Raw genomic sequence first — 26,929 nt, forward strand, 5'->3', positions numbered from 1 at the left:
CTTCACAGGCTGAACGAGCGCTGGGTGACGGCGTTATGCAATCGGCCGGTGCCCCACTGAAGCCTCAAGCTCTCAGTGTTTTGTGAATGGGAGCGAGAGGGAGGTGCAGGGGGGAGGAGTTGGACTAGGACCATCCAGAGCTGACAGACGGGATCCACGAAACCAGAAAACCTCCACATTACAGAGCAAAACCTGAGAATATACAGGAAACCTGACACTGCAACGTTCTAATGAAAGGTGAGCTTTCTCTTCTTCATGCATCTTCAATCTAATGCATTCTTGTGTGTGCATGACTTTTTTTTTTTTTAGGTAAATGCAGCTTTATCTATTTGATTCTATTAAAACTACTTTGCACTGTTACAAATATTCTTTTCACCTTCAGCACAATTTGACTTCTTTCCCTTCTAAATAACTGATGCTTTTCATTCACAAAAATATTTGTTTTATAAATGCATGCAGAATTTGCAATACTGTTGAAAAGTTTGGGTCAGTATGATTTTTGGTAACACTTTAGAATAATGGTCCATTAGTTAATGTTAGTTAATCCATGAACAAACAATGAACAATGCATTACTGTATTTATTGATCTTTGTTAATGTTAGTTAATGGAAATACAGTTATTCATTGTTAGTTCATGCTAATTCACAGTGCATTAACTAATGTTAACAAGCACAACTTTTGATTTGAATATGCATTAGTAAATGTTGAAATTAACATCAACTAAGATTAATAAATGCTGTAGAAGGATTGGTCTTGCTTAGATCATGTTAACTAAAGTAGTTAACTAAAATTAACTAATGGACCATTATTCTAAAGTGTTACCAGATTTTTTTATATATATAAGATATTAATAATTTTATTTAAGGATGCATTTAATTGCTCAAAAGTGACAGCAAAGATATTTATAATATTACAAAATTATTACACGTAAATGCTGTTGTTTTGAACCTTCTGTTCATGAAAGAATCCTGAAAAATAAAATGTATCACAGTTCCCACAAAATATGATAATCAGCACGTGACACTGAAGACTGGAGAAATTATGCTGAAAAACCAGCTTTGATCACAGGAATAAATTACATTTGAATATATATACACACAGAACATGTGTAAAAATATTTGACAATATAACCGTTTTTTCCAGTGTTTTTGATCACATAAACACGTGCGCAAAAGAGACTTCTTTCAAAAACATTCGCAAATAAATTCCAAACTTTTAAACAGTAATTATATTCGTCTACAATTATAATTAAACCATTTGTTCATAATTTTTACGATCATGATATACAACTATTAAAGATGACTAAAAACAGTAACCAGTTGCCTGCAAAGCAATTAGTTCTAAATGTGCAATTAATTATTTTTGCTTTGTATAAAAAGTCTGGTCAGACTGAATGCAGACTCCACGCCTGAGGGTTTGCAGCGCTTCATGCACACGTCACATGTGTGATATACAGTGTGAAGATGTTTTGCGGTTCGTTCCTCTGGGAGTTTTCCACTAGCATGTTCAGATTCACAACATGTTATTCTGCTTGTATGATTGAAAATAAACTCATTCATTTCAATTTGTCAATTGGTTGACAGCTGCACCCATTAAATAAAACTTTGCGAATCAGTTCAATAGCTGTGAATCCCAATAATGAGCTGCCAAGCTGAAGGATCTAATGACACACGAGTGTGATTTACGGACGCTTGAGTTTGGCCCCACACTGACTGTGGTTTTGGATTATTTGAGGATCTTTCTGCCTGGACGTCCCAGCTTTATGTCAGCAAGTTGAGAGATTTACTGAGCCGGCAGAGATTCTGGCAAACAGCAACTTTTGGCAAGATGCCATTTTTATATTTGTCCTGCAAGTATCTACCTGCATCGAGAGCTTTTCTATTTCTGTCATTCCTCATCCTTCAAAGCGTAATTTGATATCACAGATAGCCCTGAGGACACGTCAGTGCTCTTAGAAAGAGAGTTTGCTCTTTCGTATCTAATGAGAGTTTGAGAAATAACTGAGCTCATATTGAGACACGTTTGGTTGCAGGCTAATCTCGTCAGATTTGATGATCATATATCAGAGATTAGCAGGGTCTTTTTGAGATGTTAAGGGACTTGGTGTCTAAAAAAGTACATGCATTTGTTGGAGATATTGTTGAGACATTACTCTGGTATCTTTGAGAAAGCGGAGCACAGTTTGAGATATTTGTAGATCTCCTTTGAAACTGATATATGTGTGATTTTAGCAGGGTTTTTCCCTCAGATACAGTACATCCGAGAAGCAGGAGAATTCATCAGTTTGCATTACAATTGGTGTCTTGGAGAAACTGTTGAGATGATAACGAGATCTATGTGCAATTGCTCTTTTCTTTTGCTGTTTTTGAGAAATCTGAGAACTGTTTGAGACATTTTTGAGATCTCTTTTGAAATGTGAGATTAACAGGGTTTCCTTTCTGAGCAGAAAAACATCTGAAAAACAGTGGATCTAAGGAGGTCGGTTTGCATCTCATTGGTGTCTGGGAGAAACAGCTGTGATGTTAAAGAGACCTTTGTGGAATTCTTCTCTCCTTCGGAATCTCTGAGAAATCTGAGAACTGTCTGAGATATTTTTAGATCTCTTTTGTAACTCTAGAGATGACACATAATATTATCTGGGGGGTTGCTCTTGAAGGAGAAACATCTGAGAGGTGGGAAAATTGAGCAGGTCTGCTTGCATTCTGTTGTCGAGAAGAAACAGCTGAGATATTAAATGGATATTTGGGGAATTCTTAGAATCTGTGTGAAATTTGAGAACTTTTTGAGATTTTTAAAGATCCCTTTTGTGACTCTAAAGAGGATGTATGTGATTAGCAGGGTTTTCCTCGATTTTCCCTTTAGGAGAAACATCTAAGAAGCAGGAGAATTCAGCAAGTATATTTGCATTACATTGTCTAGAAACAAATGAGATATTAGAGATCTTTCTGCAGTCCCTCTTTTCTTTTTTGTCTCTCTGAAAAATCTGCAGTTTGAGACATTTTAAGGTTTTTTTTTTTTTTTTTCTTTAAAGAAATCTGAGAAGTTGGAGACTTGAGCAGGTCAGTTTGCATCTCACTGGTGTCTAGGAGAAACAGTTGAGATGTTAAGGACATCTATTTGCAGTTTATCTTTTCTCTTGGTATCTTTGAAAAATCTGAGGACAGTTTGAAACATTTTGAGATCTCTTTTAAAACTCCGGACATGTGTGGGTTTATCAGAGCCTATTCCATTTACTCTCCATTAAACCTCGTATTTTTGATTAAAACGTTTTTTTTTGTCTTATAGTGAGGAAGCAGAAAACTCGAGTAGAAAATATCTTTGGTAATGTGGAAAAAGATACTTTAAATGTACAGTTTGGTATCATAGGCAAATCGTAGCACAGATTGGATGCTTTTGAGATCAATTCTGAAAGACCTGAGATCGCACCAAGAACACATTATGAGAAGCAAGTTATTTAAGCATCTAATAACCAGATCTCTTTTGTGTTTTTTTTTATTCTTGGGGTAAACAGCACACAGAAGCTCAGCTCTGTAAGACTAACTTGTGATGTCATTTCTGGCCTTGTGAAAACTGCAGTAAACTGTGATCAAACCGCCGCCATCTTTTTTAAACAAATGGCCTTCAATCCCAGAAGTCTGTTCTAGCTCATGCTTCCAGCTCTTCATTCCTTCAGGTGTCTTGTTAATGCAAGAGTCTATTTTTACCAGCCTGGTAATGCTTTTCACTCACAACTGTGACAGTAGAGGCGCTGTGCTGTTTCTGGACGAGAGAAAGAGCACTTTCTCAAGGCCTCTGGCTCTGCGGGACATCCACTATGCTTGTTGTTTGAGAGCTCAAGTATGTGGAACAGACGTCTGTCCCTCGAGGGACGGAGACAGGGAGACCTGTTAACTCTGGACCCCTGGAGCCTTGAAGCAGGGTTATGATCCAACACCGGAGTTGTTTAAAATTCTGTGAGAATTTGCTTAAAATCAAAAAAATCAGAATTAGGGCTGTGGAAAAAAAATGATTGCATCGCAGATTCTCTCTCAGACAGGCCTACATACTTTATAAACAGCCACACTCTGCTTGCTTCCAGTTCCTTACAAACATTTCAACCTAAAATTATCGTTCATAAATTTCGAAAAGATTAAAGTGGATCACAAGGGTGTTTACATTAATCTTGTGTCATTCTGAGCCGAGGTGTGACTCATGACTCAACTGGACACACAAGTTCTGTTCTTCATTAGCATTTGATTATGAAGTTAAAAACTAGATTAGAGCGCCATCTGCTGTAAAGATTTAGCTCAGATAAGAGTGAATCGCAATGCATTCATAATCAATCCACGAATCGCGATGCATCGAATTTATCCCAGCCCTAACAAAAAATGTATTTACAACAAAAATAATAACATGTCCCTTGCTTCTTAAAAAAAAAATTAAGGTTATAGGAAGCCATTGGCCGGGTTTCCATCAAAAGTTGCACATTTTAATTATGCGCAAAATTGGAATGTCGCAACTTGAAAAATGGTGTGTTCCACGGTTGAAATGAAATGTTTATTAATGTTTATTTTGTGCTTTAATTAAACTAAGGCACTATTGCGATCTGTCACGACACATTAAATAGCCACAAAAGTGTTTTATTTTTAGTAATAGTGTTTGTTTGAATTTCGCAAAAAAAATTACAATTTGAAAGGTGAGAGTCTTGTCCGGTCTGTCGGCACGTTGTCCGTTTTCTCTTTAATGTGCGATGCATTTTTCACTGAGTGAGAACATGATTTGTAGTGTAACAGCGGCATTGTTTGTCAGGGATAGCAACCGTAGCTAAAAGTGGGTGGGTCTTTGCAAAAGGTCAATTCTACAGAAATACTTTGACGATAGATTTTGCTCATGTCACTTTGAACATTTCAGATGCTGTGAAATGAGATCAGTCTGTTGATTAGTCAGGTTTTGGCATCCCATAGCGCAAAGATGCGACTTTGTAATGCGAATGGAGTTAACCATGTCCCATTATCGACATTAACCCTTTTTCGCACAAGTCTAAAACCACCTCAAGTGAGCATAAAACTTTTCTTTTTCAAAATTCGGCATTTCCTTCACTTGTTTCTGGTGCGATACTCAAAATGTGCATTAAGACAGGGTAATGGAAACATAGCTATTGTGTCGATTAACTCTTTACCTGCCATTGACTGAATTTTCTGGCTTTCCGTGTTTTTGCCGTTTTATGGTTGGAGATACTATTACACTTTATCTGAAAGAGTACTGAATCTCCGGATTGAAACATGGTGAAGAAGAAGCAGAAACAAGAGTTTGCATATGTAAGCAGATGCATATGAAAAATTACTCGATCTTCGAGCATGTAAATAAAAAAATGCTGGCAGCGAATGGCAAAAAAAAAAAAAGAAAAGATGCTGGTGGAAAAAGGGTTAAATGATGTGACCTATTCCTTTAATGTCTTTGACTTGGTCTTGATTGTGAAGGGGCCACTGAAAGCACAGATGAGTCCGACCCGTTAATTCAAGCTGACAGATATGAACTCAATGAGTGAGTCTTCTGTTTCGCACACAGAGCGAGTCCTTTCCCACAATGCTAGTGTGATCTGTTACTATCATGACGTACAACAGACAGGATGTAGTCACCAGTATTGCACTAGAACAGGGATGGCTCACACAGAAATGAGTTCTGTCATCATTTCATCATTACGAACCTTCAAATCAAACCTGTATGAAAAAAAGTCAAAATTTCAGTCAAATGTACAGTCCTGGATGCCTGTTATTATTTATTTAAAAAATAATAAATGCACTGTAAGTCGCTTTGGATAAAAGCATCTGCTAAATGCATAAATGTAAATAAAATAGTAGCAAACTTGTCTTAAGTGATTTTTAACATGCTGCTATGCAGATTTTTGAAGCATTCAAGTGTTGCTACGCAGTTGCTTTGTGGTTGTTAAGTCCTACGTGTTTTTAATATGATGCTATATAACATTAAGCATTTTAAGTGTTTTATTGCATACCGCTATGCAGTTGCTAGGACGTTGCAATGTGGTTGCTAAAATAGCCTGAGAGTTAATATATTGCTATACAGTTGCAAAAGCAGTCAGTGTGTATTTTATATGTATTTTATTTTGTTGCAATGCAGTTGCTAGGGCATTATAGTGTTCCAAGTGTTATTTAACACGGTGCTACAGTATGTGGTTGCAAAAGCAAGTGTTTTTTGTTTTGTGTGTGTGATGCTATGCAGTTGCTAATGTTTATTTTGTTTTGCATGTTACTATTTGGTTGTTAGGGTACTTTGAGTACTGACCAGTGGTAACTAAGAGATGTTCCATGTATTTTTTTAAGTTTAGTGAAGTACATCTGCCCTTTTATATCGCTGTGAGTTTTTCACATGCTGTTTTTGCCATCTGATTTGAAATGAATCATAACAGATCAATTGTTATGTTATGGAAGCATATGGGTAGCAATATTCAATTTGGGAGGTAATATGCAAAATGACAATGCAATATGTAAAATGACAATGCATTTCTGTATTTACATTTACATTTTCCATTACATTTGTGCAACGTTTGGTGCAAAATGAAAATGAAATTACATAATTTTCATTTACCATTTCATACACCAGTTTTAATATGTGAAATTGGTATTCATTTTACATATTAAAACTGGTGAATGAAAATTATCTAATTTAATTTTCATTTTGCACCAAACGTTGCACAAATGTAATGGAAAATGTAAATGTAAATACAGAAATGCATTGCCATTTTACATATTGCATTGCCATTTTGCATATTACATCCCAAATTGAATATTGCTACCCATTTGCTTCCATATTATGTGGCTTCTGAATGCAACAGTTACAAATGTTATGGCAAAACATGCAATAATATGTCAGAAATCCACCGCATTCACACAAACATACAGTCTTCTGCTGGCTTTTGTGCTCAGACTGGTTTACAAGCTGCATTTTGAAAGGATCGGGTCTGAATGGGTGTGTCCAGGTTTCATTTCTTTACGCTTTACCAGAAAAAAAAAAAGACGTTCTGTTTTAATGTGAATGAAAACACAGTTTCTCTATCTGTCTTCTGATTGAGAGACTTTCACTTAAAAGACAGAATTAAATTAATTACACAGTACATTGATTCATTAACCAAACAATGAGTGCTGCTATTGACCTAACAGCGGTCATCAGATTCATTTTTTGTTTTCAAACAGAAGAGAAGGAGATGATGGACCCGTCTAACGGGCTGAACCGGCCGCTGGAGATTGTCCCAAACACGGAGGTGAAGATGAAGGACAGAGGACAGTGGAGCAACAAGCTGGAGTTTGTCCTGTCGGTGGCCGGAGAGATCATCGGACTGGGAAACGTGTGGCGCTTCCCGTATCTCTGCTACAAGAACGGTGGAGGTGAGGAGATGCAGAACTACCATGATACTGATCATTATACATGTCCAAAACATGCTATCACTATGATACCATGTTCAAAAAGCCATGGTATACCATGTTACAGCTCCTAAATAACAAGGTATGACAATGGTAAATCACAGTTTAACATAATATTAACATGAACATGTCCATAAACCTCAATTACAGAAATGCAGAAATGGTGCTACTATGGTATTTTGGAAATTTAACATGGTATTCTGGAAAATGAAATGGTACATGAACTGGTACAATGGTATATAAAGAAGTAACAGTCTAATATAATTTGATGTCATTATTGTACCATGACACTTGGCCCAAGAAAACATGGTTTAATTGTAACATGCAAAAAAGGTGATTTACCATCTTACATATCAGAAATCAGGCAATTACCATGGTACATGTCCAGAAAAAACAACAACAACGCATGTGTCTAAAAAAGCATGGTGTCACAATAGTACATATTATAAAAATCATGGCTTTATCATAGTACATGTCAAGAAACATGTTATTTACATAGCACATGTTTTACATGGATACATGTACAAAAAAACTAAGTATTATCATGGAACATGTCCAAATGCATGGTATTACCATGGTACATATGCAAAATATGGTATGTCCGTGGTACATGAATAAAAAACAAGATTTTATTATGGTACATGTACAAAAACATGGCATGACCATGGTGCATGTTATTACCCTGGTATGTCTAGAAAAACCCAAAGTATAATCATGGTACATGTTCAAAAATATAATATTACCATGATACGTGTACAAAAGCATGATATCATCATGGTGCATATCCAAACAATATGGTATTACCAGATTAAATGTCCAAAAAAATCATGGTATATGTCCACAGTATTAGTATGGTATTAGTATGGTACATGTTCAAAAATATACAATTTCCTTATTTTATGTAAAAAAAAAAATAATAATAATAATAATAGGGCATTAATATAGAATATGTCCAAAAAAAAAAAAAAAAAAAGTCTGATCATGGCTGAATAATTTCATGTTTATAATCATGCTGGAGTGCTCAAAATTGTGAATATATATGGGAATATACTTCAGAGACATTTTACTCATAAGAATTTCTAGGGGTGCCAATAATTGTGTCCAACGAGTATTTGAGAAAAACATTAATTTCATAATGATATTTCCCCTCCTTTTTAAATTCTTATTATCCAATGAAAGGATACATTCTTGTGAATTTTTTTAATAAAAAATCAAAAGGATGAAGAATGCAGATGAATTTTCACAGCCTTATTTGATCATATTTGCCAAGGGTGCCAATATTTGTGGGCATGACTGTATGTTAGTGTTAGATAATACAGTTTTTTAGTACATATAATTCTTTTAATACATTTAAATTTAATACATTTAATACACTATTTATATACTTTCACTAATCATATCTATCAAACTATTGTTTTTAATTGTAATGTTTTTTTAGTTTGATCTTGTTTTTCTGTGGTTACATTACAACAGGAATATTTTTTCTACTCACAATTGTATTGTATTTTAAACAAATTAATTATTTTAATCAGTTTATCAATGTATCATTCATTGAAATCGATTATTTATGTATTCACATATTTTTAATAGTCAATTATTTTTAATTATACTTACTAATGAATCTATTAAAATTAGTTTATTTAGCGGTTTTTAATCAATTTAATTGCTTTTTAGTCCATTTTTATTGATTTTGATCTTATTTTAATGTAATCAAATGTATTTATAGTTATTTTAATCTTGTTTTTCTCTAAACATTTCCATATACCCCCATGAACTCCCTTGCGACCCCCGTGGGGTCTCCGGACCCCAGTTTGTAAACCCTTGGCTTAGAGGATCCATCTGGGCAGCAAAAGTTGAGGATTTAATAAGGATCAACACAGATAGTGAATGTGTTTAGCGTTTGCCAGGTGTTTGTGAAACTGCCCTTATGAAAGCGTTACCAGTTCAGAAGGTGAAAGGTCACAGCTGTTGTTTGATCAACCGTAGCGTGTGTCCATACAGAGACGTTTGGGCCTTTGGAAACATTTCTTGCGTTTGCTGAATGTTTCTCCTGAGAAACAGACCTCAGTAATCTCACACATTTCTCCCCTTGAGCCTCAAACTCTGATTCTCCTTCTGTATGACTTACGTCTTTATCCTCTTCCAGGTGCATTTTTCATCCCCTACCTGATCTTCCTCTTCACCTGCGGTATTCCCGTGTTTTTCCTGGAGATCTCTCTGGGTCAGTTCACCAGCGAGGGAGGAATCACATGCTGGAGGAAGATCAGCCCGCTGTTTGAAGGTGAAGCAACGAGATGTCGGTTCCTTGGATCTTTAAATGTGTAGCATGAAAAATTACAAACCATTACAGTATGACAAGAGCAGTTTGTGTGTTATATAAGTGCACAGGAACCAGAGGGTACAAAAACGATTTTTAACTCAGTGTTGCTATTATTATTATTATTTGTGGAATAAAACAGAAATTGTGATTTTTGACCTGTTCCACTTCAGAAGTTCGGGCCCTTTAAATAAAAATAGTACAACAATATTGTTTTGAAATATTTTTAAATAAATATTTTATTTATTTATTAAATAATCTGAATAGCCCAATGTTTTGTGCGAGATCAGTGTTATTTTATTATTGTTTAATATTCATTAATATTTTAAAATTGCTTTCCTTTTTATATTTTAGTTAGACACTTTTGTCATTTTTATTATATTATTTTTTTTTTTGACTTTTTAATATTTCTAAATAGCTTTAATTTATTTTTATTTATTTTTATTTATTTTTTGGTATTTATTTTGATTAGGTGCCATGGTATCATGTCTAATTTTTGTAATTTTTAATTAAAACGTAACTTTTTATCTAACATTTCTTATGGTATTTTCTTTTTACCAAATTTCCATTTTTAATCTTTTTTTTTTCAGTCTACAAGAACAACATATATCCATAGTTCTATTTATAAATGAATGAATGAATGAATGAATGAATGAATGAATGAATGAAATTGTGGTAATAATGAAGTGACGTCACTTTGCACAGTTGGATTGTCTCTCCGTTTGTCACAAGCTGTTGTTCTGTCTGTAACTGCAGGCATTGGTTACGCCACTCAGGTCATCGTGGCTCTGCTCAACTTCTACTATATAATAGTTCTGGCCTGGGGAATATTTTACCTGTCCTTCTCCTTCACCTGGAACCTGCCGTGGGCCTCCTGCAACAACACCTGGAACACAGGTGAGCTTCACATCACATCCACACACCTGTAGCTTTATGTGCTTCTGGATTATCACTGGTGCATAAAGCTCAGTGGTTTTTACTGTATATAATCCAGGGATTCCTGCTGTTTTTTAGATGCTTGTGTGGAATTCCAAAGACGAAATGTATCCAATGACCAAAGTTACCTTGATAACGCAACATCACCTGTCATTGAGTTTTGGGAGTAAGTTTCATTATATCTTCCTGTCTATCTTTTAGTTTCAGATACAGTAAATCAAGCATAAACCAGATAAATGCCTACATTTATGCCACATACACAAACCTGAAAGTTCTCCAGCTGACCAAGTGCACGTGGATTGAAGAAGGCTGCAGCTGATGTGTTATTTCTGTCTCTCTGTAGACGGAGAGTTCTGCGGATCTCGTCTGGGATTGAGGAGATAGGAACGCTGCACTGGGATCTGGTTCTCTGTCTGTTGTTGGCCTGGGTTCTCTGCTATTTCTGCATCTGGAAAGGCGTCAAATCCACCGGCAAGGTACGTGAGTTAAGACCTGGGGTGCGTTTCCCAAAACCATAGTTGCTAACTAAGTTAGCAACTCTGTTGGTTGCATTGCAATTTCCCATTGCAGACCAACTAAGGAGGTAACAGGTTAGCAACTATGGTTTTGGGAAACGCACCCCTGATGGTTTCTTTCTAGTTTTAGTTCGTTCAAATTATACATCAGATTCAATTAACAATTTCATTTGCAATTTGCATTTAGTAGAGATCATGCAAATGCTATATTCATTAGCAAAAATGAAGAAATATTTTAATAAGTATAAATAAAAACAAAATATCCGTTCAAAAATATATATAAAAATCATTAGGATATTAAGTAAAGATCATGTTCCATGAAGATATTTTGTAAATTTCTTACCGTAATATATATCCCAAAAAAATTGTATTAGTAATATGCACTGCTAATAATTAATTTGGACAAATTTAAAGGTGATTTTCTCAATATTTAGTTTTTTTTTTTTTTTTGCTCCCTCAGATTCCAGATTTTCAAATAGTTGTATATTGGCCAAATATTGTCCTCCTAACAAACCAGACATCAATAGAAGATTTCCATTGCTGTATAAATATTTTTGCTGTATAAACTGTATTTAAAAAATAAAAATAAAAAAAATAACCCATATGATTTTTGTGTTCCAGGGTCACAAATGTGAAAATTATAATATTATAAAATAACAGTGATTTTTTACATTTATTAAATGTGTTCAATTGTGTGTAAATTGTATTTGCTGTCATGATAAATATCCAAACATATGTTGTCCTTTAGCTTCCCGCTGTGTTCCTGTCACTCAACAGGTGGTGTACTTCACTGCGACCTTCCCGTATGTGATGCTGTTGATTTTACTGATCAGAGGGGTCACACTGCCCGGAGCATCCCGTGGGATCCAGTTCTATCTTTATCCCGACCTGGGACGGTTAGCCGACCCGCAGGTATTATACATAATTAACTTTTCATCTACTGCAGTTATGACTTGAAAATTCTTCATGTCATGACTAGAAAGAGACATTCTGAACTAGCAAAAGTCTGATTGGTTTTAGTCTAGGATTTCGTTTTTGGTAATTCCTCTGGACATTAGCAAACTGTTTTCTTTTAAAAACACTGTGCCTCCAGTCGAAAGGTCACGTGATTTGTCTACCCAGGTGCTTTAGTCGAGGCCCGGAGCAGGACACCCAGCAGGGAAACATTGTTTTCTGTACTTCTTTGATAGCGTCCATCTGTGCGTTTGACCTTTGGTCCGACTTTCACATCTGTGTCACTAGAAGAGCCCACAAACCCACGTGATATCTGAGAACAGGCCACGGCACGGCCACCCAGATGCATCCCAGCATTCCTTAACATCAGCTTAAAACATCTCCATGCCTACATCTCTGTCTAGCGACAATAGCATTTTTGGTTGGATTCGACAGATAGCATTGGTTGTGTTCGCATGGTTTCATCTTATAGCAGTATTCAAGTGATGCTCATAAAAAAAATCTAATTGGGTTTACATGAACAGCTAATCAAGGTTTGACATTTCTGGATGGATTTTAGAGAGGAAATTAGTTGTGTTGAAGTTATTTCATCTTAGCAGTATAAGAATGAGGCCAATTAAATAAATCTTAGGGTTTAGGCAAATAGGTGAAGTTTGGTATTTTTGGTTAGATTTGAGAGATGGCATTGGTTGTGTTGATGTTGTTTCATCTTAGAAGTATTAAAATTAGGCCAGTTCAACTAAATCTTAAGGGTTGAAGCTGGACCAAGTTTGGGATTTTGGGTAGTTTTTGAGAGATGACATTTAATTTGTTTACAATATTTTATCTTCTAAGTATAAAAATGAGGCCAATTCAATAAAATCATTGGGTTTTGCAAACAGCAGTGTCGTGCTAGTTACTAAGAAATAGTAACTAGTTACAGTTACTAGTTACTTAATTCAAGAAGTAACTCAATTACTTTGTTAATTACTTACACCAAAAATAATGCATTACTGTTAAAAGTAACTTTTTAGTAACTTTTTAAAAAAACTTTCTTTAATGTTCCCATTAATGCACTTTTATGTGTTTTGTCTATACAAACACAAAGTAAAACAAAAAGTAATTTTTAAACACTATTTTGATTGAGCCAGACCAGCACAAACTGAATATTGTATATCACAAGAGTTATTGATAACACGTTACTGTCCGACACTGGACAACACTCTTAGAAAAAAAAGGGTTCATTGGGGTTCTATATAGAACCATTGGGTTCTTTACTCAACTCAAAAGAACCTTTTATGCTAAAAAGGTTCTATAATGACAAGAAAGAACCCATTTGGCACAAAGGTTCTTTAGGCTATTATTCATTCATATATTACATTATACTGCAACATCTTGTATTTGTAATTAAATTAGGCCTGTTGTTTGCAATAACTTAACATCACATTTTAATCATGCTGATTTTTGGAGAAAAACTGAAATGGCACTCTTTGTGTGTTATCGATTAACTACATAAAATTATATAAATATATACATTTTCTAATCCCCATATCTTGAATTTTGTGATCATTCATTCAAATGCATTTGAATACACCGAATAATGCAGTGAAAGAATGTACTCAAAATGCATACGCATTCAAATGATTCACGCTCCGAACTCGCAAGCTGATTATAATGATTCGCAATCCCGCTCCGAACCCCGAAACTGACTCAAATGATTCGCGAACCCGCTCCCAACTCTCCAACTGACTCAAATGAATCGCGATCCTGCTCCGAACTCCAAAACTGACTCAAATGATTCGCAATCCCCAAACTGACTCAAATGATTCGCGATCCCACTCCGAACTCCGGAACTGACTCAAAAGATTCGCGAATCCGCTCCGAACTACCGATCTGATTAAAATGATTCACGATCCGAACTCCCGAACTGATTCAAATGAATCACGCTCCGAAATGCCAAACTGACTCAAATGATTCGCGAACCCGCTCCGAACTCCCAAACTGACTCAAATGATTCGCGAACCACAAACTGACTCAAATGATTCGCGATCCCGCTCCGAACTCCGAAACTGACTCAAATGATTCGCGAACCCGCTCCGAACTTCCAAACTGACTCAAATGATTCGCGAACCACAAACTGACTCAAATGATTCGCGATCCCGCTCCGAACTCCCGAAATGACTCAAATGATTCGCAAACCCGCTCCAAACTCCCGAACTGATTAAAATGATTCCCGCTCCGAACTCCCAAACTGACTCAAATGATTCGCGATCCCCAAACTGACTCAAATGATTCGCGAACCCGCTCCGAACTCCCGAACTGATTAAAATGATTCACGCTCCGAACGGACTCAAATGATTCACGCTCCGAACTCCCAAACTGACTCAAATGATTCGCGATCCTCAAACTGACTCAAATGATTTGCTAACCCGCTCCGAATTCCCGAACTGACTCAAATGATTCGCGAACCCGCTCCGAACTCCCGAACTGATTCGCGATCCCCAAACTGACTCAAATGATTCGCAAATCCGCTCCTAATTCCCGAACATATTAAAATGATTCACGCTACGAACTGACTCAAATGATTCACGCTCTGAACTGCCAAACTGGAGGAGCCCATCATTTGAAGGGACCAGGTGAGCAGATCACTCTCTCACTATTTGATTGCTCTAGTCTTTATCCACTCATCATCATCATCCACCAATCAGAACACACGAGAACTCTTTGATCACAGCTGCTGTGCTTCAAAAGCTCTTGCAGCAGCTCAACACTGGTTTTCTCTGAGGTGGTCGGATCACATCAGATTGTGGTTAATCTTGCAGATCATGACTTATATACTCTTCCTCTCCCTGCAGTGTGGTAATATAAAGATTCCTCCTTTGAACTCCCACCTCTTCTGTGGGTTTTATTGTTCTGGGTCTGAATTTGGGCTCCTGGGGTCTCAAAAAAGAAACATATTCAATCTCCAAGGTGAACGTTATGACAACACCAGTGCTGTGCTAGTTACTAAGAAATAGTAACTAGTTACAGTTACTTGTTACTTAATTCAAAAAGTAACTTAATTACTTTGTTGATTACTTACACCAAAAAGTAATGCATTACTGTTAAAATGCATTACTGTTTTTTAAAGAACTTTCTTTAATGTTCCCATTAATGCACGTTTATGCGTTATGGTCTATACAAACACAAAGTAAAACAGAAAGTAATTTTTAAACACTATTTTGCTATGGTCGGGTTTTTAAAAACGGGGATATGAGCATATCCGGGTTTTTGCCGGTGTTTACATGGCCGTGCGCGACCAGGTTATTGCTAATATCCCGGTTTTGAACGGGTTATTGGCTGCATGTAAACGTAGTCAGTGTGTCTTCGTGTTTACAGAGGTTGGCATCCACCAATCCTACAATGCGTCGCTGCTGCAAACAGGTTAGGCTGCACTTCAATTAAAATTAATTAATTTTTAAAAAAGTACCACATGGTAACGTAACGGAGTTAATTTATTTAAAAAGTAATGCGTTACAGTATTAGTTACTGTCAAAAGTAACTGTTACTGCCCAACACTGGGCAAACAACCATGCCAAGTTTGGCAATCAAGATTATATTTAATTGTTGGCTATGGTGACTTATATGAGTATAAACTGAATATATAAGTATAAACAGGACTATTCAACAAAATCTTACGGGTTTAATAAAACATAGATATTTAGCATTTTTGGTTGTATTTCAGAGATAACATTGGCTGTGTTAACGTTTCATCTTTTAAGTATATAAATGACGTCAATTCAACAAAATATAATGGGTTTAAGTGAACCGCTAGAAAAGTTTGGCACTTTTGGTTATATTTGAGAAATGGCTTTGGTTGTGTTGATGTTATTTCATCTTAGAAGTTTCATAAGGAGGCCAATTCAACAAAATCTTAAGGAGTCACATGAACAGGTAGACATATTTAGTCATTTTTGGTTGGATTTAAGCAACAGCAATAGCTGTTTTTTTCATCTCTTGATCTTAGATATAAAAAAGGCAAATTAATCAGATAACAAGGTAAACAGTTGGACAAGATTGGTCAAACTAATCTAATACAGTTTTCTATAAAAAAGCAACATAAATTGTCATTCATAACCCATTTTAATCCTTTAAAGGTTGGATTTGTGAGATAATGAATGATGTTTTGACATCTCTTGGACATCTCTTAGTCTTAAATGGATACACATTAGACCAAAATAGATTAAACCTTTAGTTAGAAAAGCAGAGTTGGCCAAGGTTAACTGTTGATCTTAAACTTTTTCAAAACTTGACTGTCATGGGTAAGATTCTTTAAAATCAGTGTGAATCAGACATAACTCATTTTAATTTGTATAGTTTTGTAGGGTATTCAATAATATTTCATGTTAGATTCAGCCTTAAAGAAAGAAGCATAATAAGTCTCTTTTTGGTCAGTATGGACATTGTGGTTAATTTTGGAGATAACCATTGCTGTGTTGATGTCATTTCATCTAAGAAGTATAAAATGAGGCCAATTCAACAGAACACTGTGGGTTTATGTGAACAGCCATATAAACTTTGTGAAATCAAATTGATCTAAGGCTCCAACAACGTAAGCATTATGGTTCAGATTCTTTAAAATCAATGTGAGTCGACATTCATATTAATCGACATTATATTAACACTCATTTTAATTCTGCAAAGTTTAATTTTTAAGTCCTTTGGTCTTTGATGTGTAAAAATGACGCCATGATTCATGAACCCTTCAGCAAGAAAAGTAAATGGTCGGTCAAAGTTAGTCAAATGAGTGATCTAAGGTTTGAAAAATGTAAGCATCATGGGTCAAATCTCACGTCTTGCTTCGGACATCAGTGGTGTTTTTAGCACAGTTCTAGACCTCAGGTGATAAATGTGAGGTTTTATGGGAAGTGTGAGGAATTTTCCCAATGGAAAAACACAGTTTCTTCTTCACATAGTCCTGGCTACAGAATTGAAGCGATCAAACACATGATTTTCACTTGCTAAAAGACAAAACGCTGAAGGACCCAAGCATTATCTAGAGACCAATCACTCCTTTGAAAAATAAGCAGTACTTTTTATATGACAGAGGTCCTGTACAGCATATTTGTGTCACATATTAGCATTTTTCTGTCATAAACGCTTTAATGCATCCACATCGCCCTTGGCAGCACAAGAACAACCTGACTTACAAAAGATCAATGTGTGAGTGTTTGATTGACAGGCTAACAGGAAAACCACAGTCAGCATGTTTTTTCCCCAGATCATGTCTAAACCAGTTTCAGGCATTTAAGACTAATAAACAAGGGGTTACACAAGCTCTAGGAATCCTACAACAGCTCTAGTCTTTCATCTCATCTGTTCAAGCTTGTTACCTGAATCCAAATTAGTTAGTTAAAGCTGCTAAAGACATCACAGGTAATTCCTGTCACTCAATATTTGACACGTTCCGCTGTAGTGTACATTGTGTTTGTGATATTAGATGTCACAAAACAGCTAATAAAACAAATAAAAACGAAACAATATCATATGAATCCAAAGAAGCTATAGAGCACAAATGTGATTTTAAAAAAACTTTTAAAACCTGTAAGAAATGGATGAATTAGAAAGAAAATGTTTTTTCTCTATTTATTTGACTGCACATCAGTATGTTACAGCTGTGATGGTATTTTAAAAGCCAAAATGTATTTTTCTGGATTCAGGTGTGGATGGACGCAGGCACGCAGATCTTCTTCTCATATGCTATATGTTTAGGTTGCCTTACTGCACTCGGAAGCTACAATAAATACAACAACAACTGCTACAGGTGAGAAAATGGTCAAAAACATCAGCGTCCATCATGAGACAAACTGTGAAATGTGTCTTTACAGACATTTAATAATAGCAATCCAATGTATATCATATATTCTTTTGTTGTCTTGGCCTATTGGTTAGAGAATGGGACTTGTAACCCAAAGGTTGCAGGTTTGAGTCTCAGTACTGGCATGGATTTAGGTGGGTCTTATTTACTATGATAATGAGTCAATATAAAAAGTTTTTGAGTCTTTTTAGAAGTGGCATAAATGCAATCCAATAATTGATCCTAAGCATATATTAAGCAGCTGAATAAAAACACAGAAAAGGAATAAAACCCACGTGTGAATCTTTGGGTGTAAGTAACAATGGTTCACTGACTACACTAATTTAAATCTCTAGATTGGTGAGAACTGTGTTTGATTCACTAAAAAGATTTGACTCTTTAGAATCATTTGGTTCCAATATCTTTTTTTAAAGAACCAGTTCTGAATAAGAGCTAGTTTTTGGTACTGTAGAAAATATGTTGTGTTGAAATAGTTTTTTTTCTTCTTCTTCTTTTTATTCCCCCCACAAGTCCCTCATCAGACCGTATTATGACGTAATGAGGGAAGAAAGGAAACTTGTTTGTCTTATTGTTTCTCGTTGCTCCTCTGAATTTCATTCTATTGCCACATGCCATTGTTTTCTATTAGACTAAACATCTCAAAGAGATTCTCATTTTCCAGCGAGTACATAAAGTCCTAAACTTGAGAAATGTGTGGTTTCATACTTTGAAATCCAAACACCAAGTCTTCAATGGCACTTTTTCCTAACACAAGCTTTTTCTTGGTGTTGGTCTGTTTTCAGGGATTCTTTGGCTTTGTGTTTCCTGAACAGCGGAACCAGTTTTGTCGCTGGTTTTGCCATCTTCTCGATTCTCGGCTTCATGTCTTATGAACAGAACGTCCCAATTTCAGAAGTGGCCGAGTCTGGTGGGTGCAGCTTCACCAGTCACCAAATTTTATATACAGTAATATCCAGAATTTATAAAAAATAAAAGAAAAAATATATTATACAGTAAAAATTTTTACATGAAAAAATATTATTTTATAAAATTTTATATGTATAATGCATTTACACACACAACATGATTTATGTAATATCTTTGTAATACATTAAATTTGACGATTGTATTACATTTTATATAAATACATGTATACATTGCAATTTTGAATTATACATTTTGTGCTCTACATTGTAAAAAAAGCTTTTTTTGTAAACAAAACAAATATTATTGTAATAAATGCTATTTTTGTTTTTCCACTTCAAATTTTTTGTTTTATTCAATGTGTTACTTGCTGTTTCTTTCTAATTGTTTGTGAAATTTTATAGCAATGTTTCTACACCATTTTGTATTTCAGTGTCATAGAGGAAGATATCTGATTAAGGTCATGTGACCAAAATGTTGTTATTAAACATTTTTGATACTTCTTGCATACTTTGATACTTTCCTTTAGTGTAGTAAACCATAAACATTTCCAGCCAGGTATTTTTAGATAATTGACCCTCAGCTCACAAACACAATGTAATCTCTGTCTGTCCCAGTGCACATACTGTATTTGTATGTATGTATGACCCATTTTTTCTTTTAATATGTCAAGGTCTGTTTAATCAGATTTGTTCTCTAAATGACATTCTAAATTGATTTTTCAGACAATACACTTGTTTTTTTGGGCTCCATGTGATGCACATTTGCCTTAAACCAAACATATTAAAGAGAATTTGAGTTTCACATTTTGAGTTTCTTAACTTTTCTAATGCTGCTATTATGTTTTCTGCATGGTCTCTTTCAGGTCCTGGTTTGGCGTTCATTGCATATCCGCGGGCAGTGTCCATGATGCCCATCTCTCCGCTGTGGGCCTGTTTCTTTTTCATCATGATTGTACTTCTGGGGTTGGACAGTCAGGTATGAATCTTCACTGTTTTTTGTGCTTTATTGTTTTTTACAGGGCCCTAAGATTTCCATGATATTCTTTTACTGTTTTAAATTGAATGTCACATAATTTTGCAAAGGCATTATTACAGCAATATACTTCTCAGTGTACCAATGGTAATAATAAAGAACTATTAAGATTAACAAATACAATTTTGGGACATGGAATACATAGGGCCCTACATTTCAACATTTTATTCTGTGCATAATCCTGAATCATGATTTGCAAATGTTTGCATACAGTGTAATATCAAACCCCAAACTGACAAATAATGACTCAAGTGTCTAGTAAAAATCAGTAAGTCAGAAGATGTGGTTTGTTCTTTTGCTCTAGTTCGTGTGTGTGGAGAGTCTGGTCACGGCTATGGTGGACATGTACCCCGCTTTCTTCCGGCAGAAGAACCGCAGAGAGCTGCTCATCCTCGCCGTGGCCGTCGTGTCCTTCCTCGTGGGACTCATTATGCTCACAGAGGTACTGGACCAACTCCTCTGACTCTCATCATTTTATCCTTTGATTTATATAATTGCCAGATTAATAGATGGTCTCCGTCTGTCTGTCAGGGTGGAATGTATGTCTTCCAGCTGTTTGATTACTACGCAGCCAGTGGGATGTGTTTGCTATTCGTAGCTATTTTTGAGACCGTCTGCATCGCTTGGATATACGGTGAGACTCTTGTTATATTGCCATGCTGTTCAGAGCCTGTGCATTTGGTGCAGGAAGCAAGAAAATGCACATTAAATTACATAAATGATAAAATATTTAAATGCAAATTTGCAAAGTTTTGAAATGGTATCATCTGTCACATTTGATATTTTTGGTAATTTCCTTGCTTTTCTTTGTTGCTTCTCAGGTGCTAATCGGTTTTATGACAATATTGAGGACATGATTGGTTACCGTCCCGGCCCGTATATTAAATACTGCTGGCTCTTCTTCACCCCAGCCACATGTTTTGTGAGTCATTTACCTTCTAGACCGAATTTACCTTCAAAGATTAGTAAATTAAAAGTTTTTTTGTAACCTTAAATAACTTAACTAAACGTCTTTAGATTCTCCTATAAGTTTATTTTAATTTTTATGCATCAATTTTTATAAATCATTTTTAAATGCCACGGAACTTAGAGCAACTTTTGTGAGGTAAATGCATTAAGATGCATCAAGTACCGAGTTCTTGGGATTTATAGTGACATCTACTGGTGTGGATGCATCACGATGCAACTTCAAAAGAATTTGGTTGCTGATGCATTTGTAGAAACTCTCCCTTTCTAAAGATTTGAATTCACTTTAGTTTTATGATCAGCCGCTCTAATCTTGTTTCCTGTGCTGCTTGTCTTAACAGGGTACGTTTGCGTTCTCCCTGATCAAATACACTCCTCTGAAGTATAATAATGAGTATGTGTACCCGTGGTGGGGTTACGCTCTCGGCTGGCTGCTGGCGCTCTCTTCTATGGTTTGCATCCCGCTGTGGGTTGTTTCTAAACTGAGCATGGCCAAAGGTTCACTGAGAGAGGTGAGTGTGACGAAACAAAAGAAATAGCATGCTTAAAAAACATACTTTTATCATTTGTGCATATGATGCACAAATATGCAAACTATTGGCATTGGCTAAGTAGTACGTTATTCCAAACCTTTCTGCTTTTCCTCCTCAGCGGATCCACGAGCTCATCACGCCCTCACCGGACCTCCCCAAAACCAGACGAGAGCAGGAGAAACTTCAGGCCATCTTTGCAGCCGACGGCGACACTCTTCGCCAGCGAGGTGGTCCGACCAAAGATGGGTACTTCCCCGTCAGCGAGAAGGAGTCGCACTGTTAGCTCAGCCGTCCCGTGATGGACCACTGTATGTTTCCCTGAGGGTGGTGCTTCTAAACCTTCCCATGATACCTCACACAGTACTGGCAGCCAAATAAGCATTACGAAATAATCCACCTCTCCTCGGTCTGTCTGAGAGGGGATTTGAAGAGCTTCATGCTTGTTCTCATTGACCAGAGCACACAGAAACACAGTTTGTGTCAATATTCTAGACAGCAGAATGTAGTCACTTATTTTAAATGTGATGTTGAGAGAAAGCTTAGGGTTAGCTGGTGCTACTTCTAATTTATGTCTTAACTAAGCTTAACTAAGTGCAGACCCGTGCACACTCAAATTTCATTGGATAAGCATTACGGGCAGGATTTTTCATGCACTGGTCAGTTTTGAGATTTTGGGCTGTGTGGCTTTCCATAATATGTTTCTGAACAATGGATAGAAAACATCTAAAATACACTTTGAACTTTGCATTTTATCTATTGGCATCTGAGCATTTACATTTTTAAAGACCATTTTTAGGCCATTTTCTCAAAATGAGATTTTACTCCACTTACAGTAAGTAGTATGTACTTACACCAAGCTTAACAGTTTTAGTCATATTTATATTCTGAGGGTTTTTATAGAGGGGTTTGTTCACACGTCATTCGGTTGATTTTTCTAAAAACATGGTGACTTTTTTGTTTTCTTTTTTTGTCTAAATAAATATTTTCTGATAAAAAGAGAAGAAAAAAAAAACCCCTCTGTAGTATATGGACCTGACTATATCGTTGATTCACCTGGGGTGTCTGGCCTTAAATTAAATATGGTCTGATTAGCGTGAGTATTTTTGATTTCAGTGTGGATTTTGTGTTATCTTGTGCTTCTAGGATATATAAAATTTTGCTCTCAGTAATATTGACACAAAAGTTGAACTTCTGCGGACTAAACTTGGCCAAATATGAGCATTTGCGGTAGATTCAGAAAGGCTGAAGTGAATCATCCAAAGCCTCTTGGATCTTAAAATGATGGAGTGAAGGGTTGGATCTGCATCAGAATTGATATTAACTAATAGCACACTCGGAAGTATTTTTTCAGCATTTATTCACCCTCATGTCATTCCAAACCTGTATTTCTTAAGCTTTATTTCTTCAGTGAAACATGAAAACACCCCGGTCAGTGTTTTTATTGTAAGCAAAAGGGCAGTTTGGATGTCTTATTTTAATTTATCTTATTTTATCTTAGATCCAGGCTGTAAGCATGTCTTGAACATTGGGTTGAACTTTTTTTGTTTGTTTATAATTGGAGAGATGCTGTTACAAATTATTTAAAGTGACTACAGATTTGAGGGGAATAACGAATAATAAAGATAGCAGTACAAGAACAAACATAATGTAAGTAATCATTTGAACTATTTCCAAATAATTACCATATTTGTAGGTCAAAACACAAACACTTACTCTTAATATTATGTCTAATATGACTAAGTTACGTTAAATGGCTTTGTTAAAGTTTCTTGTCTCTCACATTCAATTAAGTTACAAAGTAGCATTTAACTTTAGATTAATTATCTATTATTTTTCCATTCAAAGCGGACGAATTTGACAAGAAACTATAATATTTTGCATGATCGCTGCATATTACTTACATTTCTATTATTAAACAGTTCTCACTTATTAAATGTTTGCGGCCTTATATCTTACCTCCAGCTTGTGAACCGTTAAAATGCAAATGAACCGCTGCGCGTGAATTCATGTTCCGCTTCTGTGAACGGTAAGCCCCGCCTTCTTTGATTTGATTGGCCTTCGCAAACATTTTGACGTTGACGAGCGCTGTTAGACCACTGAAGCGGATATATATATATATATATATATATATATATATATATATATATATATATATATATATATATATATATATATATATATATATATATATATATATATATATATATATATATATATATACACGAGTTTGGAATGACATGAGTCATCAAATAATAATTAACCTACTTTTTTTATTATTATTATTAATTAATTATTTTCCCCGTCAAACCCTTTGCCCAGCAGATAATAGAGTAGAACACCATCAAGTTGATGTTGGAAATAGAATCTGGAGTGTCTTTTAGGACTGTTTCAGTTCAAACAATCATTGCATCTGCTTTCTAAGGAAGCATTAGTTTTTTTTTTTTTTTTTTTTTTTTTTTTAAAGTATCCATGTGGATGTGCATCATAAATACAGCAAAGCCTGGGGTTTTATACTCTTATAAACTATCTTTATAAGTTATAAATGCCTATGAAGGTTTTAGACTAAAGCCTATAGATCTGATAGTATTACATACAGGAATCAGGAGGAGTACAATGGTACTGTTTTGAGCTGATGTGAAACAATTTACAGTGTTACACAGGGTCATTCATCATTTTTGTGCACTTGTTTAAGAATATTTTAGGATACTCAATCATTGTATCTCATGATTTTGTATTTTTATTGTGGAACTTTATTAAAGCTGCGTACAATTGTCTTGTAGAATCTAATGTTTAACGAATGTGAATGAAATTTTAACATCTACACAACTCAATCAGATTGCATATTGAGGACCAATCAGATGTATTTCTTTTTCTTTGTTTTCACTGTTTCAAGATGTATATGAAGTGTTGGAAGTGTCCTGTGAAAGCAGACCACCAGCAGTCTTTGTGTATATAACCTGTACAGAACGGTTTGGGTTTTACAACTTTGTAAATTGATCCAGATATACTGTATTACTCATGTAAAATACATCAGTAAAAAGAAGCAACTATTATGCACCTGTTCGAGAAATCTATTGTAATTGGAGACAGACATATTAAACTTTTTTTTATTATTTGCACACAAGAAACAAAATTCACAAAATTGCACAAAAAAATTGCTGATGCATTAAATTAGCTGCAACAAAAGCCTAAATATTTTTGTCAATTTTGTTAACCTCCCTTTTTTTTTTTTTTTGCTATTAAAGCCTTTTGAAAACTTGACATGCCTTCTAAACTAATAATGTAAATGCATACGTGTATCTCTGATGAAAATTAAAATTACATGCTAACACACTGCTTTTTTTCCAAAATGAAACATTTGCATGAACATGAACTTATAAGACCCAAAAAGGAGCAAAAACATAATAAGTCTTAAATATGAGACAATATCAGTGATAAATTAGGTAAATAATGTAATGTAAATGTGCATGAAAAGCAAAATATGCTTCAGTGGTTTTCATCAGTCTAAGATTTCTTACATTAAAATTGTTCTGTATTTAATTGTAGGCTACGCTTCTCATGTAAGTGTTTTTGAATTAAAAGTAAATTAATAATAATGTAAAACCATTTCTCTGGTGAGAATATTGCAACCCTAAATGGGATGCATGCTTTTTATATTGCATGATTATTTTAAATATATATATATATATATATATATATATATATATATATATATATATATATATATATATATATATTACATATTTATCTTAACACACAACTCTTTCAAAGAGCAAAAACAATATATAGAGGATACTTATAATAATATATCAACAAAAAAGAAGCTAATTAAAGCGTAATATGACATTTACGGATATTTTAAAATCTTTGAATGATTTATAGTTTTACTTTAGGTAAACTTAATAGCCTATATTTAAAACAGAGCATTTTTAATCGCACGGGTTAAAAAAAAATAATACAGTAGAATATAGTTTACTTCTATATGTTTGGTTTTATTAAGTGTCTTTTTATTGGTCACTTTTCCAAGACCCCCGGCGTCCAGCAGCCAATGAAATCGTTGCAGCGCCGCTGAGCGCCTCGCGAGGGCGCCATAGCCCCTCCCCGCTGCGGAACCGGTCAGTGTTTACGGAAGTGACGCCTGACGAGACGTGTCATTTTCCGCACAGGGATCTAGGAAAGAAGAACAAATCATGAAACTCGGTCGAGAAACGCGCTTATAGATGATATATGTCATAAATATAATCTCGACTGTGACGATCAGCATGATTATGGCAATGTGTGTGACGCACAGCAGCGCGAGACGCGTTTATTGATGTGTGTGCAGCATCGAGGGTTTGTTTACGTGTCTCGCGCTGGAACCGAAGGCTCCCGTCGCTTTAATTGATTGATTAATCATTCGTTAGAGTTAAAATAGTGTGTAATTCGAGTGAAGATGTCGCCCAGCAGCCCCGAGGCGGTGAAGAAGCTCGTGGAGAACATGCAGGCGGATCTGCGCTCTCTGTCCATGGAGTGCAAGAAGAAATTCCCTCCAGTCAAAGAGGTACAGACGCGTTTATACACGGAGTACATATAACGTTAGACTACAATCTCAACATCTCATTATGAGATAACAACCATCAAAGTTTGATTTCTACCATTAATTTCACTATAATTTCAATCTTTGACATGGCCTTACATTTTCACAGAATTTTCTTTATCTTTTGAAAATATGATTTTATGTAGAAAACAGTAAATCGATAAATTACTTTAGCTGGTTTTTCACAGACAGGGTCACATATGCTTATAAAATACATTTATATCATCTTTATATATCTGTAATGTGTATATATGCCCATCAACATGTCCCCATACTTGGCTGTATGTGTCACGTCACTGTCACATATATGCACATGGAAAACTACATTATAAAGTATATTATAGTAGTTATGTGTCTAATATAATTATTATATAATGGAATTATAATACATATGTTCAGTACAATGTAAATTAAATATTAAATACAATTTACATAAAAATTATATAATTTTTTAAATAAAATTTTGGACAATATATTCCACTGCTACACATAAAAAAAAAAAAAAAATATATATATATATATATATATATATATATATATATATATATATATATAAATATATGGTAGAATCACGGAATAGTTTATTAATTATGATTAAATATAATTCATTTAAATTGAAATTAGATACAAATTGAGCAATAATACATTAGTTTTGAATACAGTATCAAGAAAGACAGAGATGTACATATATATAAATACGTGCATGGGATCTAAACATTGACAGTTAAGGGCTTGACTAGAGTTTATGCACATGTAAAAAAAAAAATCTTATTTATTTATTTACATATAATATAGCTTAATATATAATGAAATACTTAGGGGATTCAATACAATGTTAATTGAAAATTATTAAATAAAATTCATTTAGATAAAAATTTGACACTTAATAATGTGTGTATAAGACACTCCTTAAATCTGTGTGACGTGTCAGAAACACTCT

General features: G+C 35.0%; 2 protein-coding genes across 8 annotated transcripts in view; both read left to right on the forward strand.

Moving 5' to 3' along the window:
* On the forward strand, positions 1-23,514 carry LOC113077320 (sodium- and chloride-dependent GABA transporter 2-like). The gene is made up of 15 exons (XM_026249743.1): positions 1-237; positions 7,191-7,382; positions 9,565-9,699; positions 10,492-10,632; positions 10,750-10,837; positions 11,015-11,147; positions 11,964-12,098; positions 17,819-17,922; positions 18,759-18,883; positions 19,745-19,857; positions 20,219-20,356; positions 20,446-20,548; positions 20,736-20,836; positions 21,222-21,392; positions 21,532-23,514. Exons 1-15 carry the CDS (start codon positions 231-233, stop codon positions 21,694-21,696), a joined length of 1,851 nt encoding a protein of 616 aa, XP_026105528.1. The 5' UTR covers positions 1-230; the 3' UTR covers positions 21,697-23,514.
* Positions 23,515-25,531: 2,017 nt separating this feature from the next.
* LOC113077321 (protein MON2 homolog) overlaps positions 25,532-26,929 on the forward strand; it is a 33,261-nt gene continuing 31,863 nt past the window's right edge. For 6 of the 7 annotated variants that reach the window (XM_026249744.1, XM_026249747.1, XM_026249746.1 and 3 more), the window contains exon 1: positions 25,532-25,953. In XM_026249744.1, coding sequence (XP_026105529.1) covers positions 25,846-25,953 — 108 coding nt within the window. In that variant the 5' untranslated portion in view covers positions 25,532-25,845. The remainder of the gene's footprint in view (positions 25,954-26,929) is intronic. The other variant, XM_026249751.1, reaches the window with a different exon arrangement.

The sequence above is a fragment of the Carassius auratus genome, unplaced genomic scaffold, assembly GCF_003368295.1.
Source record: "Carassius auratus strain Wakin unplaced genomic scaffold, ASM336829v1 scaf_tig00022259, whole genome shotgun sequence".
Classification (NCBI taxonomy): Eukaryota; Metazoa; Chordata; class Actinopteri; order Cypriniformes; family Cyprinidae; genus Carassius; species Carassius auratus.